This window comes from Antechinus flavipes, chromosome 1, assembly GCF_016432865.1.
Source record: "Antechinus flavipes isolate AdamAnt ecotype Samford, QLD, Australia chromosome 1, AdamAnt_v2, whole genome shotgun sequence".
Classification (NCBI taxonomy): Eukaryota; Metazoa; Chordata; class Mammalia; order Dasyuromorphia; family Dasyuridae; genus Antechinus; species Antechinus flavipes.
Window position 1 is genome coordinate 16,078,571 of NC_067398.1, and position 18,017 is coordinate 16,096,587.

General features: G+C 32.4%; 1 protein-coding gene across 1 annotated transcript in view; it reads right to left on the reverse strand.

Moving 5' to 3' along the window:
* The window catches only part of LOC127550461 (probable C-mannosyltransferase DPY19L2), a 144,249-nt gene that overhangs the window by 114,550 nt on the left and 11,682 nt on the right, over positions 1–18,017 (reverse strand). Inside the window, exons 2-4 of the mRNA XM_051979448.1 lie at positions 9,777–9,801; positions 7,799–7,886; positions 5,206–5,343 (exon numbers count right to left, since the gene is read on the reverse strand). Coding sequence (XP_051835408.1) covers positions 5,206–5,343; positions 7,799–7,886; positions 9,777–9,801 — 251 coding nt within the window. The remainder of the gene's footprint in view (positions 1–5,205; positions 5,344–7,798; positions 7,887–9,776; positions 9,802–18,017) is intronic.

Sequence of the window (18,017 nt, forward strand, 5' to 3'; positions counted from 1 at the left end):
CAAGAGATGATCTATACCCTTCACAAAATGGGATAAATGATACCCCCTCACACTAACAGGCCTCTTCTGATACCCCCTCATGGCACAGATAGTTCTTGCTTTGCTGACAACAGATGAGCTCAGGCTGTTCTTTTGAGCTAGAAAGGTTTCAGTGGTTGACCCAGCAACTCTGTCAATCTTGTGAGATGCAATATAGCTCAAGTACAAAGAAATTCATCTCTAAAAGGTTCACCACCGTGTGATGAAATTTTCATTAACAGAAACTCATGAAGCACATAGAAATTGAAATATGTATAGGGAAAGGGGAAATTCCAACTGATAAGAATCAAAGACATTCGAAAGTAAAAAAGAATAAGGAGCAATAGGTATAAACTCAGAATTAAAGAAAAGGCAAGATTATTTTAAAAATCAGAATCTGGAGGGGGAGAGTTTGTAGCTTCACATTTGGGTTCTTTAATAAATAGAGATTAATAAACAGAGATTAGGATTGATAAAATTCTGAAGAGTGAAGGATAATCTAATTTTCCCCTTAATTATGTCATTGGTGACTCTGCAATTAGATCTCTTCAGTGGCTATGACACAGCTACGATCACCCTGTTGAGATACTTGAGCATCACTACCAATTTGATAAATATATAAGGGAGGTATGTACTGCTTTTATAATTAGGTGGAATTAATATGTGGCTTAGGGTCAGAAAGATCTGGGCCCAAGTCCGCCTCTGAGACATCCTAGCCTTGTGATCAAGAGTAACTGACTACAACACTCCAGGATCCCAAAACAATTAGAGAAAAGGTGCTGATGTGCACCAGTGGATGGGCTTTTCACACCAACAATCCCCTACTCCAATTAATCAAACCCAGACTCTTGCCAAAATATGAAAAAATAAAAAGTTGATTATCCAGAGCTTGAAAATTAAGCCCGTTACTAGTAGCAAAAGCACTGGCTAATGGTTAGTATTTTTAACACTGTAATGAAAAGATAGAAAAGTTGAAATCTCCAGTTTCTGGCCACCAGAGGACACTATTCAATCACTTGTTCAGTTTTGTTGGGTTGTGCTGTGTTTTTTTTTTTTTTCTATTCAAGCTAAACCGAATTATCTCAACGCCAATAACATTGTGTTTTTCACTCTCAACCCTCTAATGACTGAGATTTTCCTTTCCTGTATGTCTATAGGAAGACGTGGTTTTATATGTCTATAAAACTATGCAGAAAGTTCCAATGAAATCAAGCAAAATCAGTCTTCTCCACATGTAGACAAGACCACAAGTTGTAATTTTAGAAACCTAAACCTAGGCCTCCAAAACTTCCTTCAATCATTGGCTACTGTCTCAAACACAATACACAATAGGCTGGAGTTCCATCCATTAGTTTAAAGCAAATCTATATATACATATAGAATGCACGAACATATGTGTATGTTTATATATGTCTACATGGGCATGTGTATATGCATATAGAGAAAAATATACGCAAAAATGTTACTTTTTTTGGAGAGAACTTTTTAAGTTTGTATCAGTCAAGGATAGCTTCATCCTACAAAGACAGAAATGCTGAAATCTAGAAGGCATCAGAGAAGAGTAAGCTCTCATTATTTCTGCCCAGTTTAAAAGATTTTCAGTATGGGTCTGGTGAAAGGCAGTATATCTTCTGGCTGGGACCTTCCCTTGGAAATTACCTTCTACCTACTTTACCTGTAGATGTCTTGTCTATATTTCCCTACTAGAGGCTTCAAGTAGAGAGTAAATTAAATAACCTCTAAGGTTTCTTTCACAGCTAAACTTCTAGGATTTAGACGTAGCATCCCTGTCCCACATAAATGTGCTCCAAGGAATGTTTAAGGTGATTGATGGGACCGGTGGTATCCAGGGACCACATGAAGATGAGAAACAAAGGTAAATAATCTACAGTGGAGGAGGGCAGTAAAACCTATTAAGGAGAGAGGCAGAAATAGCAGGAAAGACATTCCTGCTCTCATTTTTCACTAACTAGAAAGCATCCAAGGACTCCCTAAAGATGGAAGGGTCTATCTTGGAAAACAAAGAACCCAGTACCCAGTGACTCTTCAATGAAAGGGAAAAAGAAAAATAAACAAAGAATGTAAAAGATGTCACTCACAACAAGACGAGCAGGCCAAGGCAGACCTGGTGAGAAAGGGCCTCCACCAGAGGTTCTCTCATCCCTGGGATTACAAGGAACTAAGGATGTACATACACATCTTAGGAGCTAAAATTAATTCATTCCATGATTTTTCTTTTATTCCCTCATTTTTAACAAAACTTTGCTTTATAAAGTTGGGTAAAGGGAGTATACATTAAGTATGTGGGGGAGAATCTATGAAAAAAACATATCCTTTCTCAGAATTACACAGACCATGAACAAGGGAAGTAACAAAATAACCCAAAGTCATGAAAGGATCTCTAGGGCAAGCATCAGGCTATGTTTAATTTGGCAAGACACTGTAAACCCTCTGCTACCTGGACTCACCTTTCCTAACTAAGTCTCGCTAACTCCGAACCTGAGCTTGGCTTCAGACACGCTAGTTTCCTCACCACCTCTTCCCTTCTTCCAGCTTTAATACTCCATGCTTATTACCATCTTGTTTTTGAAGATGCTCTACCACTGATCCCTACACCTCTTCTCCTGAACTAAATTAAGTCTAAATGCACACTGCCTTCAACTTCAATTTAAGACCTACTTTGTTTTTAATAGCATCTCACCTCCCTCCCCAGAATTTTCTATTCCCTCAGTAATTATATATACAGTTGGTATGACATTATTTTGTACTGATTTACATTTTTATATTACTTGGTAGTTATTCCCTAATTCATTTATTTAAAAAATTAAGTTAACTCCCAGCACAATTCTACAATGGATATCTCCTAAATATAGATATTCACTCCAGTAATTTGGATCACAATCCCTGTTTTATTTTTTCATCCCATGGGATGCTTATGCATAACCTCCTAAGAAATTCTTCACAAAAAATCAAACTGAGGATACTTCCAAAATTTCTCAGCTTTAGGTGAACACCAATAGCATTCTTGCACTGTCTGACCACTGTTCATCCCCCACAATCACTACATGACTGACCAAATTATTTATAGAACATCTCTCTGATAAAAATATATAAAAAATCCTTCACTAGTGATATCTTGCAGCCCAGTCCTGTCTACCACACAACTCTCCATGAAGTATTGCATATCTTAGTCATACAGAATGGCCAAATTAACACTGATATTTAAAATCAAAGGGTTGATCACAAAAACAATAGTTTTCCAAAAATAATCTAGCCCAAATATTTTATGTATACTTCTTATATATAATATATATACACATTATCAGTAGTTCAGCTTTACAGGTTTTCCATTAAAAGGATGATCATAGCCTGTTTCAGTCACTTGATTCTCCCTGTGTATTGAGTGATTATATAGAGCCTCGTTTGGGAGGCTCTCAAAGTTTTGGGACTTGATGCAATTAGTACAACATCATCTAGAGGTTTATATCATCCACAGGAAATTCCTATTCTGAGCTGACTCTTCCATCTTCCACTGTAGACATCTGGTAACATGCTTCTCTACGTTGTGCCTACCTTGATATTTATAATCAGAGGAAATCAAATGAGCAAAATATTTTGTGCTGCTAATTTATGAAGAAATTTCATATGATTTTAATATATGAATGAGACATTCCATATTCCATATGTTATAGTCATACAGAATGGCCAAATTAACACTGATACTTAAAATCAAAGGGTTATATATACATATACATAATGCTATAACTTTATCTTCATAACCTTTTAAGTAAATTGCATGCTGATATAGCAATGATGAGAATTATAATCTTGTTTGAGAAAATCAGCCTGTTTCCTTCTCAAACAAGCTGGTCAGAAGTTCTTGATTTGTGTAAGGATTTTTTCCTCCACCAGTTCATGTTATTTTCAAATATATTATTGGTAATAATCATTCAAGATCCTCCTCTGGAAGATTTTCCAAATAAAATTCTTTTCTAAACTGGTGATGCCTTTGGCTACCAAATTTCTCTGAGATCCTGGCAAAAGGAATTGGGAAGTCCTTCAGGTTTCCTGACTTACATTCATAAAATTCTTCAGAAAATGTTAATAGTCTATTCTTTAATATACTTCTCATTTTTCAGAGTCAAGAGTTTATTTCAATAAATTAAGCTGGTGATGTCTCATTGTACACTCTATTATCTAATTTTTATTTTTCCTTCTTATACTATATCACAGGTAAAGTTCTGTGACATATTTCAAAAAAATATTGTATAATTAAAGAAGCTACTGACGTGTGCATTAGCAGTGTGAATTATCTTTTGGAACAAACCTCCTCTGCATCCCTTATGCAGACTGGATTCTAACTGGTTCTTTGAACTTTGTGAACTTTGACTGGTTCTCAAAATCAAACATCTCTCATGCTTCTTCAATCACGTAAAGCATCTTAGCAGTTTTGAGCACATGATAACAAATTAATGAATGTTCACTTACTGAATGAATAAATCTCATTCCTAGAACTGTTCAAGACTATAGTCCCTTTAAGGTCAGCAGTAAAAGAATAATCCTACTTCTTCCTTTATCATCTAAAGATGAAGCTTCTTAATTAAGAACATTTTTTAAAATGTCAATAATATGTGAAGATTGTCTCCAGATAAATTAATTCTTCATAGCAAACTAAGAGAAAATTTAAGCAATTCCTAAACTCCATTTGGAGACTGGAGATTTAAAGTACAGGGACAGACAGGGGCATATAAAATTCAGTCTCTAATTCTTAATTCTACAAATAAATACTAATGAATGATTTTGGTTTTCCTTTCTTCTGGAATTGCAGATTGCAACAAGAAATCATGCTCCTTAGACTAACTAGCTCTGAATTTTTGCACATTGTAGGTATGTGGCTGCATCCTTCTATTGTCTATAAATGTTCTTTCATTGCATAGATTCACTGTCCTCAGCAAGTGGCTTTGTTAACTATTGTAGTCACTTTGTCTACAGTTTCCAGATCAATTTTCTGTGCTTCTTTTCTTCAAATGTCATATCCTCTCTAAAGAAGTTTCCAAGAAATGTAACTAATTATTATGAAATGTAATTTATTATGTAATTTGTCAGTATCACTTCATTCATTTAAAACTTAATTTTATTAAGAGAAGTACTATGCAAATTGAATTTACCTTTCCCCAAATTACTCACCTCTGGATAAAGATGAAAACGTTTCACTGCATTAATTACAAGAGGAAATTCAGTAAGTCTATCATTCATAGTCATCCATAGTCCTCTCAAAAATGAAGGTGCTTCTATCATGGTCTTGAAGTAGGAATAGTAAAGTCCCTAAAACAGATACATATTTTAATTATATTAAAATCTGGGAATGACCATTTCCTTGCCTTTTAAAATTCCACATATAATTCCCTCTAATTTGTTTCTTTTAAGATAAAAATTAATCTTGGCTAGTGTTTAATTTTATAAGCTTCTCTCTAGTAGTAATTTCTTAGAATTTAAAAATTCAAACATTTAGCAAACTTTTTAAGTTTGTTCCAAAAATATATGTAAGGAAAACACCCTAAAAATACTTTTAGAAAAATGGTGCTATACTCCCCTTCTTTAAACGTGAAACACCATAAATTTTAACAGATTTTTTTCTATGTATTGACTAGTTTTGCTGAACTTTTATTCCTTCTTTTTAACTTCTGTGTTATAAGGGATAATTCTTTCAAAATAATGGAAGAGAGAAAATGGGCAATGTTTACATAATAATAAAACATGTCAATACAATTTATTTTTAAGAAAATTTAGAGACTAATTATTTACCAAATTATAGAGAGGTTGGGGGTGAGACTGATTTAAAATGGCATGCCAGAATGTCTTCCAAGATATAGGCCTAATTTTATATAACATATAAACATTGAATCAAATAGCTGTCATACCAACAAAAGGCCAAGAAAAAAATGCTAGACACTAGTCACCATGGTATAGAATCCAAAATGCAAAATTAAAAGACCTCAGCCCTAGATCTGTCATTTTACTAGTGGCATGACTTAGAAGAAGTCAACTCATTTATCTGTGCCTCAGTTGTCCCTTCTCCTCTTACATTTTGTTTTTAATTTATTTCCAAGTACCATAAGGGGCAGATATCATGAATTATTTTTCTCCTATAATTCCACACAGTACAACAAATGTCAAAAGACAATTGTTGGTTCTAAGTACTACACTAGCCCCACTAAAAAGGATGATTTAGGATGGCAAGAACCATTCAGAAGGCTACTGATGCATCCCACAGCTAATTCTATTCTTTGCCTTTTTCCAATTTATACAGATAAGGTATACAGATACCTTATACAGACCTTAAGGAGCATCTTCTAAATACTACACCTGTGTTCCACAATGAAAAAAAAAAAAGAAAAGAAAAGAAAAGAAAATGGTTTTCCCCTTTGAATCCAAAAGGGATTGTTCTAAATCATCTTTCTAGACTTGAAAATAGGGATTAAGCTTTTATAATGAAGTATGTTTTGGAGGAAAAAGAAAACCTTCTCTGTATTAATATTCAACTAAACATCCCCCAAGTCTAGATCTGGCTATCTTGTCTTCTTTAAGAAGCTTTAGTGGCTCCCTATTGCCTAGCGAAACAAATACAAATTTCTCTAGCATTAAAAGCTATTCACAATCTAGCTCCCACTGACTACATCTCCAGACTTATTTCAAATTAGTATTTCTCTCCTGTCCCTATAGAGTAGGTAGGTACATGACATCTGGGCCTTTGAACAAGTTGTTCTGCCATGCCTGCTATGCTCTATTCCCACACTGAAGAGGTCCTTCCTGATCACCTTCACTTCAGTGCTCCTCTCACCCCACCTTCCATGATTATTATTCTGTATTGCCTTGTTGTGAGAGCTCATATTCACTCAAGAAACTAAGTTACTCAAGGGCAAAGATAGTCTTGTTTTTGTCTTCCTCTCTCCAGCACCCAGCACAGTACCTTAACACACTGCAGGCACTGACTATTGGAGGTGAACTAAATTTTTAAAATCATACAGGGTGAAAGATACCATATTAACATTTTCCATGCTAAAAGGACTTGAATTCACATAAACAGTATTATCATACCAAATTTTAATATAAAGGAGATATGGAATATAGAAAGCTCAGATTAAAAACAAGCCATAGCTAAGGAAATACCTTGCCTTCTGTCTTCCAGTGAAGGGCTATATATACTAGTACAGTCACCTACACTAAGATTTCTCATGAAAACATGACAATATAAGAAATGTGATATTGAGTTAAACCAAAATTTCATTTATCTCAGTGTTCTGCTCTAAAAATGAAAAGGATTCAAAGTCTTTTGAGAAAGCTTTCATATGTGAATTCAGAAGAACTGTTATACTTTAATTATTTTCCATCAGAAGTATATTTCCACTGTTTTTTGATGGTAGTTAATAAAGAAATAACTTGCAATTATAGATTTCAGTCAAGATAAAATCTGTATAAATGAATAGTAGATCATTAACCCCTGCATATTATCATTTCTTGACTGTTCACTCATTTTTACTTAGTTTCTAAATTGGTTAATATAATTTTGATTAGAAAGGTACAACAGACAAGACGAGGAAATGAGACAAAGGAACAGGTGAGGGCTAGCAAAATCTTTCAGGGAACAAAAACAGCCTTAAGCTATAGCCCTGTCAAAGAATAAATTTTACTATCAAATTATTTTAGTGCTTATCAAGTTTCTAAGTCATAAACCAACTATTTAAAAGATCATATAATATTTTTTTTAGAAGGGCCTAACCATTTCAGTGCGAAAAGTCATCTCCCTTTCCAAGGTTGAGAGGTGGGAAAAATGGCGATCATTTTCAAAAAGAGTTGTTAAATGAGCCCTGAAAAAAAAAAAAAAATGAAGGACCACAAGCAAGTATAAGAAACAAGATACAAAATTAGTACTGAAAAAAAATCTAATTATATCTGCATACAAAATAAGAAGCTTCAAATCTGATAAAAGAAAGGGAATAGAAATTCATAGAAAAAATTTGAAATCTTTGTAATAAGGTATAAATTAATTTTTTTAAAGTTTTAAAAGTATTAAAATTATTATTTGATTTTTAAAGTATTAAAATTAACTCACTAAATTAAAATTAAATTACTAAAACATAAATTTTAAAGTAACATCACAGGCTCAAAATATATTTTAACTGAATAGGACTATATTTCAGGAAAAAACTGTTTCATTGACATAAGTGAAACAATGTAAATGGGGCACTCTAAAGGAAAATTTAAAATAAAAGTATGCAAAATACATGTACATATACAAATATATGCATACATATATATACTTATTCATATATACTTCCAGATACAGCAGGCAATACTAAAATAATGAGAGCAGATCCATTCTAAAACATTTGAATGTTAAACTGAGCTGCATGTAACCAATGTAATGGATCTAATTAGTAAAGAAATTACTTCCTATTGTAGTAATATAAAATAAATGCATTCAATACATTCCTTTTTCTTTTAAAATATGGTAATTCTATAAAGGACATGATATTTTAAACATTTCTAAGGATTTAGCCTTGAGTTCTCACACTAAGGGCAGCTGCCCTCCTCAAAGTCTGTATGTAATGCCCAGTAAGACCCCATGATCCCTAGACCTAACCACCTCCTCAGCACACCTGCCATAACTGGAAGGCTGAGCAGAGAACTCCTCCCAGATCCTCCATTTAAGAGAAGGCCCCAGGCCGGCCAGCTCTGCTTTTCCCTCTCAAGTGCATCTCTACTCCATCACAGCTCTGTGACTAGGAGCTTCCCTCTTTCCTTTCCTTTTGTGATGTTGTCTTCTCCTATTAGATTATAATCTAATTTATAAATTCTCTGAGCTCAGGGACAATCTTTTTTACTTTTTTATCTCCAGTATAGGTCCCAGACAGATAGTCAGATAGGTGGCACAGTGGATAGTGCACCAGGCCTGGAGTCGGAATGACCTGATTTCAAATCCAAACTTATGACACTTACTAGCTGTATGACCCTGGCCAAGCACTTAACTGTTTGCCTCAGTTTCCTCATCTGTAAAATGAGCTGGAAATGGCAAACCATACCGATATCTGGAAAACCCAAACAGGGTCGGAAAGAGTCAGACACAACTTAAAGGAATGAACTACAAGAAAGTAAATATTTATTGAATGACTATCTATCGTTATGCACATATATTCATATTGGAGTATTTTCCTTTATACAAAAAAAAGTTAAGTTAAAGCAATGTTTTCCCATATACTTACATCATAATTTCAGAAGGTATTTTTCTTCATTTAGAACAGATTTTCAAATGTTAAGAGTACTTAAAATTAGTATTAAATGTTTCCTCTTCATGAAAAACATCACGTTCCAAAAAATACATGCAAAACTTTTTTTCATAACAACTGGAGTTTTGGATACAAAAACTTATATGTAAATAAAGGACCCACAGATTAAAAGTATTTGTTGAGCAATAAAAATTCTTTTACAAAAATATTGTTTTATAAATAACTGTAACCTACTACATATATATGTGTGTGTGTGTGTATATAATATACATATACATATACACACACACACATATATATGTTTTGTGAGATCCAAATGTCATAAATCATTTTCTAAAGTGGGGCATAACTGTAATCAAATAAATTTAAAGATAACTACAAAGGCAATTCTGGTTTTTTAATGTGTATAAAACAGCTTTGAAAAACATTTTAAATAACTATTGTTTATCACAAATTGCAATTAAACCTTACCAGTGTAAAATTCCCACAAAGGCACCTGGAAAGACAAAAAAGTTATTAAAAATTAATGATTAATCAGTGAAATAAGTTATAGACAATGAAGAATCAGAAACAAGTTATCTCAATAAATCAGTGTTCAATAATCCTGAAAACAAATCATTTGGGGAAAAAACTCCCTATTTAATAAAAACTTCTGGGAAAATTGAAAAAAACAGGCAGAAATTAAGTTTAAAACATTATCTTATGCCAGATATTACAAAAAAAACTAAAAATAGATAAATGTTACAGAATACACTATTTTTAAAAAAGAATAAAAGAAGGAAATCAGTTCCTTTTCAAATCTATGATTTAGGGGGGAAATGCCTTAACTAAGCAAAGAATAGAAATAATTATAAAAAATTATACTTTGAATTAACCAAATCAATGTAGCTAGGATATAATGGGGAAACTATCAACTGGGAAGTAATCTTTGCATCAAATATTTCTGATAAAAAAAAACTGCACTAAAACTTTTGAGATACCCATTACAAAGACTAAATGCCATTCCCTAAGGCTAAGTAATCAAACATATAAAGCAAATAATTCTCAAAAGAAAAAATTGCAAACTACTAGCCACCATGTGAAAGACTTTATTCTCTGATATTCAAGATAAATATATATATATATTTACACACACATATATAAACATATGTTATCAAAAGCCATTTTCCAAAAGATAAGTGATCAAAGGATCTAGTTTTTAAATGAATAACTACTAACAACCACACAAAAGAATGTTCCAAAATCAGTAACAAACTAAATGCAAGTCTAAACAATCTTGAGATTTTACCTCACATTCAGCAAATTTGGCAAAAATCACAAAAGATGAAAATAGTATTAGAATGCTTGTGAGAAGATAGCCATAACAGTACATCTACAGCAGAGCTATTGATCAGTACAACCATTTTCCAAAGCAATTTGTAATTATGCAAATAAAATTACAAAAATCTCTCTCTGGCCCAGAGATTCCACCACTTGATTTATTGTAACCCAAGGATATCATTGATAAGAAATTTTATTATCCCCATATACACTAAAGTGTTTATAGCAACACTTTTTGTGATAACTGGAAACAAAATAAATGTCAATTGAAAATAGCTAAATAAATTATGGTATATGAATCTATTGGAATATTAGCATGCCTTTAAGAAATGATGATTATGAAGAATAAACAGCATAAAAAGATTTACATGAACTGATAGTACAGAGTAAAATAAACAGATTCAAGAAAGCAACATCCAGTATAACTTCCACAATGGAAATGGAAAGAACCACCACTAAATGATCTTAAGTGAATGTAGCAAAATTACCAAAAAATAAAAATGGCTCCATAGAAAGTGTATGAGAAGACATCCCCATTTCACCCTTTGGTTGAAGGAAGAAGTTAACAGTGTAGTAACACTGCACATAATTTCAAACTTTTTCAATGTGTTATCAATTTTGCTAATTTTTTTCTCCCCTCCCCCCCCCCAAGTATTATTTGTTACTATGGGATGGCTCTCTGGGAAAGAAAGAAGAGGAATACTAGGGGAAAATTTGGTAGGAACTTTTCCCTCTGACTTACAGCTAAAACTTTTCCTCTGCCTTCTCTACTTCTCACAATTAAAATGGGAGCTACTTGAGAGAAGGAATTGTCTCTCTTTGCTATTTGTAAGACCAGAGCTTAGCACGGTGCTTGGCACAAGGTAAATGCTCAATAAATGCTTCATTCATTCATTAATTGTGCTAAGATTTGATAATGCAAACATTCCCTGCCCTCTAAGACCATTCATTCCATTAAACAAAGACAACATAGATAGGGGAGCATGTGTAGGCCAGCAAATGGGTATTCTGGCCTGGGAAACCAACCAAAACTATCATGTAATTAAGGTATATAAGTAGACATCTGCACAAACAGATGGGTGGAGAAGTAACTGACAATTCAACATCACTCATCTGAACTTGTCAAAGGAGTAAAGATAAATTACACAGTTGGTACAAAAAATACATTTCATTCAACAGGAAAATAGGCAGTAAAGGGAAGGAGGAGAAAGAACTAGAAGACTAAATTAAGGTAGGAATTAGTCCTAAACAAAACAAACTTAAGAATTTACAAAGACATAACTTTTTTTTTCTAAGTGGCAAAGAACAGAACTCTGAGGATAACCAAAAAAAAATGGAAATGGCAAAACAAGTTATGTTACATATTTGATGGAACAATTTGGAGCTATATAAAAAAATTATTAAGAGAATGACTTTTAATAAACCTGAGAAGATCTGTGTGACCAGAATAACAACAATAGTAAAGACAATTTTGAAACACTTAGGAACTCTGATCAGCGTAGAAACCAATCTCAATTCCAAGAGCTCTACTGATGAAAATGCTACTTACTTTCTTATAGAGGAGTGAAGGACTCAGTTATAGAAATGAGACTTTTTTAAAATATGGCTAACACAGAAATTTGCTTTAATTCATGCATATCCATATCTAAGAGGAGTTTTGTTTTTCTTTTTTCACAGTCGGGAAGAAATGGGAAGAAAGAGAAGGCAAATTTTTGCCTGAAAAAATAAAATATAAATTTTTGAAAGTGCAACTGAAGAATAAGCCTAGATTATATGAAAGCTGAAAAATCAACTAACAGCTATGCAAGACAAAAATTAGATATCTGAAAGGCAAATCAATAAATATAAATGTCCCAAGAAAAACTAGCAAAGTAAAAAGTTCAAGATTATATATAAGGACATAATTAGAAATGAACACAATTCCAGCATAGACCATGGAAAGTAAAATATAAGTAAGGAAAATATGCACAAGATACCAGCATGATGTACAACACTAGTTGATCAAAGAGACACATAATTTTAAAACTACAGAATTACAAAGACACTTAATGCAAAAGTTAATAAAGAAAAAAAATTATGTTTCTAACAATTTCTTAAAGAATAATTACTAAAGAATATGGAAAAAATCAAAGCTGAACAAAAATTTGAAAAAGGCTCTTAAAAATAACATTGGGAAAAGGATTCTGAGAGGATGGTGGAGGAGGTCAGAAAATTTTAAGATCTCTAGATTCCTCTCCCCCAAATTGAACAATTATGTACCTCAGAGTAAACATGGACTAATAAAAAACAAAGAATACTTGGAGCAGATAGGGGTTCTCTTGGGATAACCCAAGAAGACTAGAAGAAAGACTTCAGCACAATTAACCTGTGTCAAGGGCAAACACCTCCAGGCTAATTCTGAAGAAACAGCAAAAGGGAAGTCCCTGCCTATGCAAAAGAAACACTGCCCTGGGCAAAAGGAGTGCAGAGGCAATAAGGCAGGGAAGCTGTGGCTGTGGGCCCCTGAAGGAGGAGATTTGCGTTTGGCTTCCCAGAAATCTAACTTTGAGTATTCCTTACACTGGCAATGAAAATAACTAGGTCTGTGGTCAAAAATAACATATCCAGCAAAATTATCCATAATATTTAGTAAAAAATGGACATTAAACAAATTTGCAGATTTTCAGGACAATTTTCTCTCAACCAATAGAAAATTTAACATATAAGAGCCAATATCAAAGATTAATTTCAAGGAACTCAATATGGACAAACCATTTATGTCTTGTGCATAGAAGTATATATCATATATTTAAGATTGACATTAGTAATTGAATAGATCAAAGAAAAATTGGGGTAGAGTTGAGTATGATCTGATTCTAAAAATACTGTCTAGGAAAAGGTAAAATAGTAATTATGTAATACAAATGAGATGCAGAGGAAGAATCAACACAAAGGAATTATAGGTGGAGAGGAGAACATAGTTCTGAAAACCTCTCATATCAGGAATGAGTTAAATAAGGAATACTACATACAAAATCTATAAAGAAATAAGACTGGAGGAAATAGGATAAGGCGAGATAGAGAAGAATGTATAGATTTACGGCATGGAATAAGGTAGATTAATGGGAATGGCATAAGTGGGGGAAGGGGTATTATAGGATAAGGTAGGATACAGAAGAGTGTTTAAATTAATCACTGTGAAATAAGGTATGTAAGAATTGTGGTTTGGCTAGAAGATTTAGCAGGAATGGAAAATTAGAGATACATACAGAAATACTACAACAAGGGATCAGGAGTAGATTTTATTGGGGAAAAAAGGTAGGTCTAGTAATCACTAGATTTTAGACGAAGTCAAACAAAGATTTAATTAAGAGAGAAATCTACATTACATGTCAGACATATTAATACTGTTTTAGATGCATGTTTACATATAGGTACATGCATATATGTATATGTGTGTGTATGAGTATATGTAGGTATGTAAATAGGTCTATGTATGTGTGTGTGTGTGTGTGTGTGTATATATATATATATATATAAAGTAAAAAGTATGCAGCAGAGAGCCAAAGAATTCCTAGAAGGAAGCAAAGAAAAGACGGATACTGATGAATATAATTTCTATTATTATATGTTCTTTCTTGAATGCATATTTATTGTTATATATTTTGAATCCTCCCTGATGTTCTACTGGGCATATGACAGTGTTTTGTTTTATTTTTCTTTTCTTTTTTTTTCTATTCTATTTTTTCTTATTTTGTATTTAGTTCAATAAATCATTTTTTAAAAAATAATAATAATAATAATATTGGTGCCCAAATCACACACTTGTGAAAACAAGAAAATTTACTTCAAAATCAAACAAGACCTAGAGTTTTTTATTAAGAAAAAACTGTAACTAAGTAGTTACAAGGAGCAAATTTGAAAACCCAAACTAATTGATGAATTCTTAAGAAAAATAATAAAGTCTTTGCTAACAAGTGATTACAATTTTATACATGATATATAAACATAGAAATATATGCAGATATATAATGATAAAGTAACCTTAGCTAATAATAATAATCCTAATTACAATAAAAGCAAATTAGAGAATGTGTCACGAGTAACACAAGACTGTAAAGAACATTAAAATACATCCAAAAACTTAACAATAAAAGACTTTTTAACAGAGATCAAAAATAATAACTTAAAAAGGAGGAAAAGATAAAGGAGCTGACAATTCTAAAGAAAAAATTCAAAATCGTGGATTATAAGGACTGTGAGATGTAACCTCAGTAGACTTCTACTAGATGAAACTATGTCCCTCTGCAACTTAACCAAAAAGTAGGCAATGAACTTTTGCATAAAGGTTTTTTGGTTGTAAAAGAGAATTCCCAATCTACTGAGACAATCCTTCTATTATAGATACCCTAATTACCCTTCAAAAGTTTTGTCTTATACCTTAAGTCAGCCTTCTTGCAACTTTTTGTCCATTGCTCCTAGTTTCTTCTTCAAACAAATCTAACATACAAATGACACTTGAGATAACTAAAAATTCCTCTTTCAAAATGTCATTAGTAGAGAAAAAGGTAGCATGACAAACAAACTAATTATCTTAGCAAAAAAATTATTACAGCTCTTAAATGAGCTCAATAAACAAAATTTACAGTATAAGTAAGATCAACCCATAAAAAACATCTGTATTCTTTTCTAGAAATCAAGAAAGCATCATAAAAAGATCCTGTTTACAATAACCAAAAAAAAAAAAAAAATTGGGAACTAACCTAACTAGAAATATATATGAACCAATTAAGACCACATAAAATAATGACTAAATAGAGGAAAACCTAAATAAATAACCAAGTATTCAAAGTTTATGGCTGGTTTGGATTAATGTATTAAAAATTACAATACTGACATTAATGACTAATAAATTTAATTTGATAACAGCCAAAATGCCAGTTTCCTTATATATTTGAATAAAATAATATTGAAATTTACATAGAAAATAGATAGGACTATAGAAGGGGATGGGGAAACAAAAACTGAGGAAGGTGACCTCATAGTCTAAAACAGGGGTCCTCAAACTTTTTAAATAGGGGGCCAGTTCATTGTCCCTCAGACTGTTGGAAGGCCGGACTATAGTAAAAAATAAAAACTTTGTTTTGTGGGCCTTTAAAGAAACTTCATAGCCTTGGGTGAGGGGGATAATTGTCCTCAAGGCCGCATCTGGCCCACGAGCCGGAGTTTGAGGACCCCTGGAAAAGCTTTTAAAAATAGAGATGTTACAAATAAAATTAAGTAGTTGTTGATTCAAAAAAAAAAAAAAAAGGTAAAGAGATTAATGAAACAAAATTTTATATCTATACATGTAGATATAGATATGTATAATATATACCCACATGTAGTTAGTATATAAACTGTTGCCATGATACCAAAACATATACATATAACAAATATATACATGGACAAAGAGAAGGAGAGAAAGAATGGGAAGAAAAGTGGACAGAGAAAAGGAAGGAAGGAAAGAGGGAAAGACAAATCCGTGTCTTATAAAGCTAAAGGAAATAAAAACTGGGGATTTGCTTAATATACTAGAAAAAAGGAATTTGGTAAGAAATTGATTTACATCAAGATTTCACATTATATATTTCCATGAACTCTTTTAGTTAGATGACAAATTTAAACATAAAAAGAATAAAAAAGATGGAATAAGATGGCATAATGCATATACCTCAATTATGGAGGAAGGATGATTTTTTTTTCTATTTAACAGAAGTTATTACAGAGAAAATGTGCTTCAAGATGTACTGATTACATAAAAACAAAAATAAGTATAATTTTAAAAAAGGAAAAATACTGGGGAAAATAAGGCAAATGTGAAAAAACTTGATAACGAAAACTTAACTGTTTAAAATTTGCAAATGTAACTCTTACTACATAATATAAATCATAAGATATGAAGAAATAAATTTCATGACTAAAAACACATTTTGAATAAACCCTCAAAAAAATGTTCAACCTATATTTCACGTATACTTCAGATTAAAAATAGGTTCCTAAGCTCTCACTCTAAAAGAAATCTAAATGGAAGAATAAACATCTACTTTCCTCATGACTGTTGATTGTCACACCTCCAAATTCAGCTTTGATTCTTCTTCCTTTTGTATGTACTTAGATATTTTAATGTGAATAATGGTTATACAAAGACAACTGACCTGAAACAGGCAAAAGTACTCAGAGGCATCTGTTTATGAAAATTTTAGATTAAGTAGATCTTTTCACACTGCAAAAAGAATTCTCTGTGACCCGTTACTTATTTTACAAGTGCTTACACATGCAATAGCAATACATTTCATTCTCAAGGCTCCAGCTGTCAAAATGAAGATTATGAACAAGTGATTCTTCAAGTTTCCTAAGATCAACAATATACAAATGTGAAAGTATGATGTAAGTGTGCTTATGCCATGTGGTATAGTAGGGAAAGTCCTAAACTAAGAATCAAGAAGCCCTAGTTTCAAATCCTTTTTTAATAACTTTTTTTTTCCCTCAGAACTATCAATTGTTTAAGAGTAGAAAGAGAAAGCCAAAGGCAAGAAATGGCTTGGATTTGTAGAGAAGCTCCATTGACTGCAAGTTCTGACAGATAAATGCAGGGGCAAGTTGGGGGAAAAAAGAAAATATTCTAAGGACATCCTAACGACCATGAACTTTTTTCATCTGACTTGCAGCTAAAATCTTCTATGTACTGCCTCCCCATTAGAATGTGAGCTCCTTAGAGCAAAAACTCTCAATTTTCTCTATTTATATGCCCATATAAAAGCACAGTGCTTTACACAAGGTACACATTTATTAAATCATTCATTCATTCCCCTACTTGAGATTCCCTTCCCCCAACTTATCCTTCTTCTGGAGAAAAGAATTCCCATACAGTGAATGGGGAGGCAAGTAGGCAAAGCACAAAAATCAATAGAAAAGTTAAGGGTATAAATTTCAGCAAGAGGAACAAGGACAAAAAATCTATTGATCTTTATAAAGTGTATTATATTTGAATTTCTGCCTATTACAATTATCAACAACATGTCCATAAAATAATGACTACCTCATATTCAAAAAGCCAAAGACCACAGCTACTGGGTGAGAACTCACTATGTGACCAAAATATGTTGGTAAAACTGGAAAAGAAGTCTAGTAGAAATTATGGCCATATCTACAAAAAAACTTGAAATGGATTTTAATTTAATAATTTAGACATAAAAAATGGCAAATTAGAGAAGCAAAAAAGATTATTTATCAGATCTATGAATAGGAGAATTCATGATCAAATAAGGGATTGAGAGATCATAAAAACAAAAGACAATTTTGATGATATAAAATTTAAAGACTGCATATAAATAAAAACTAATGTAGCTAAATTTAAAAGGGAAACAAGAA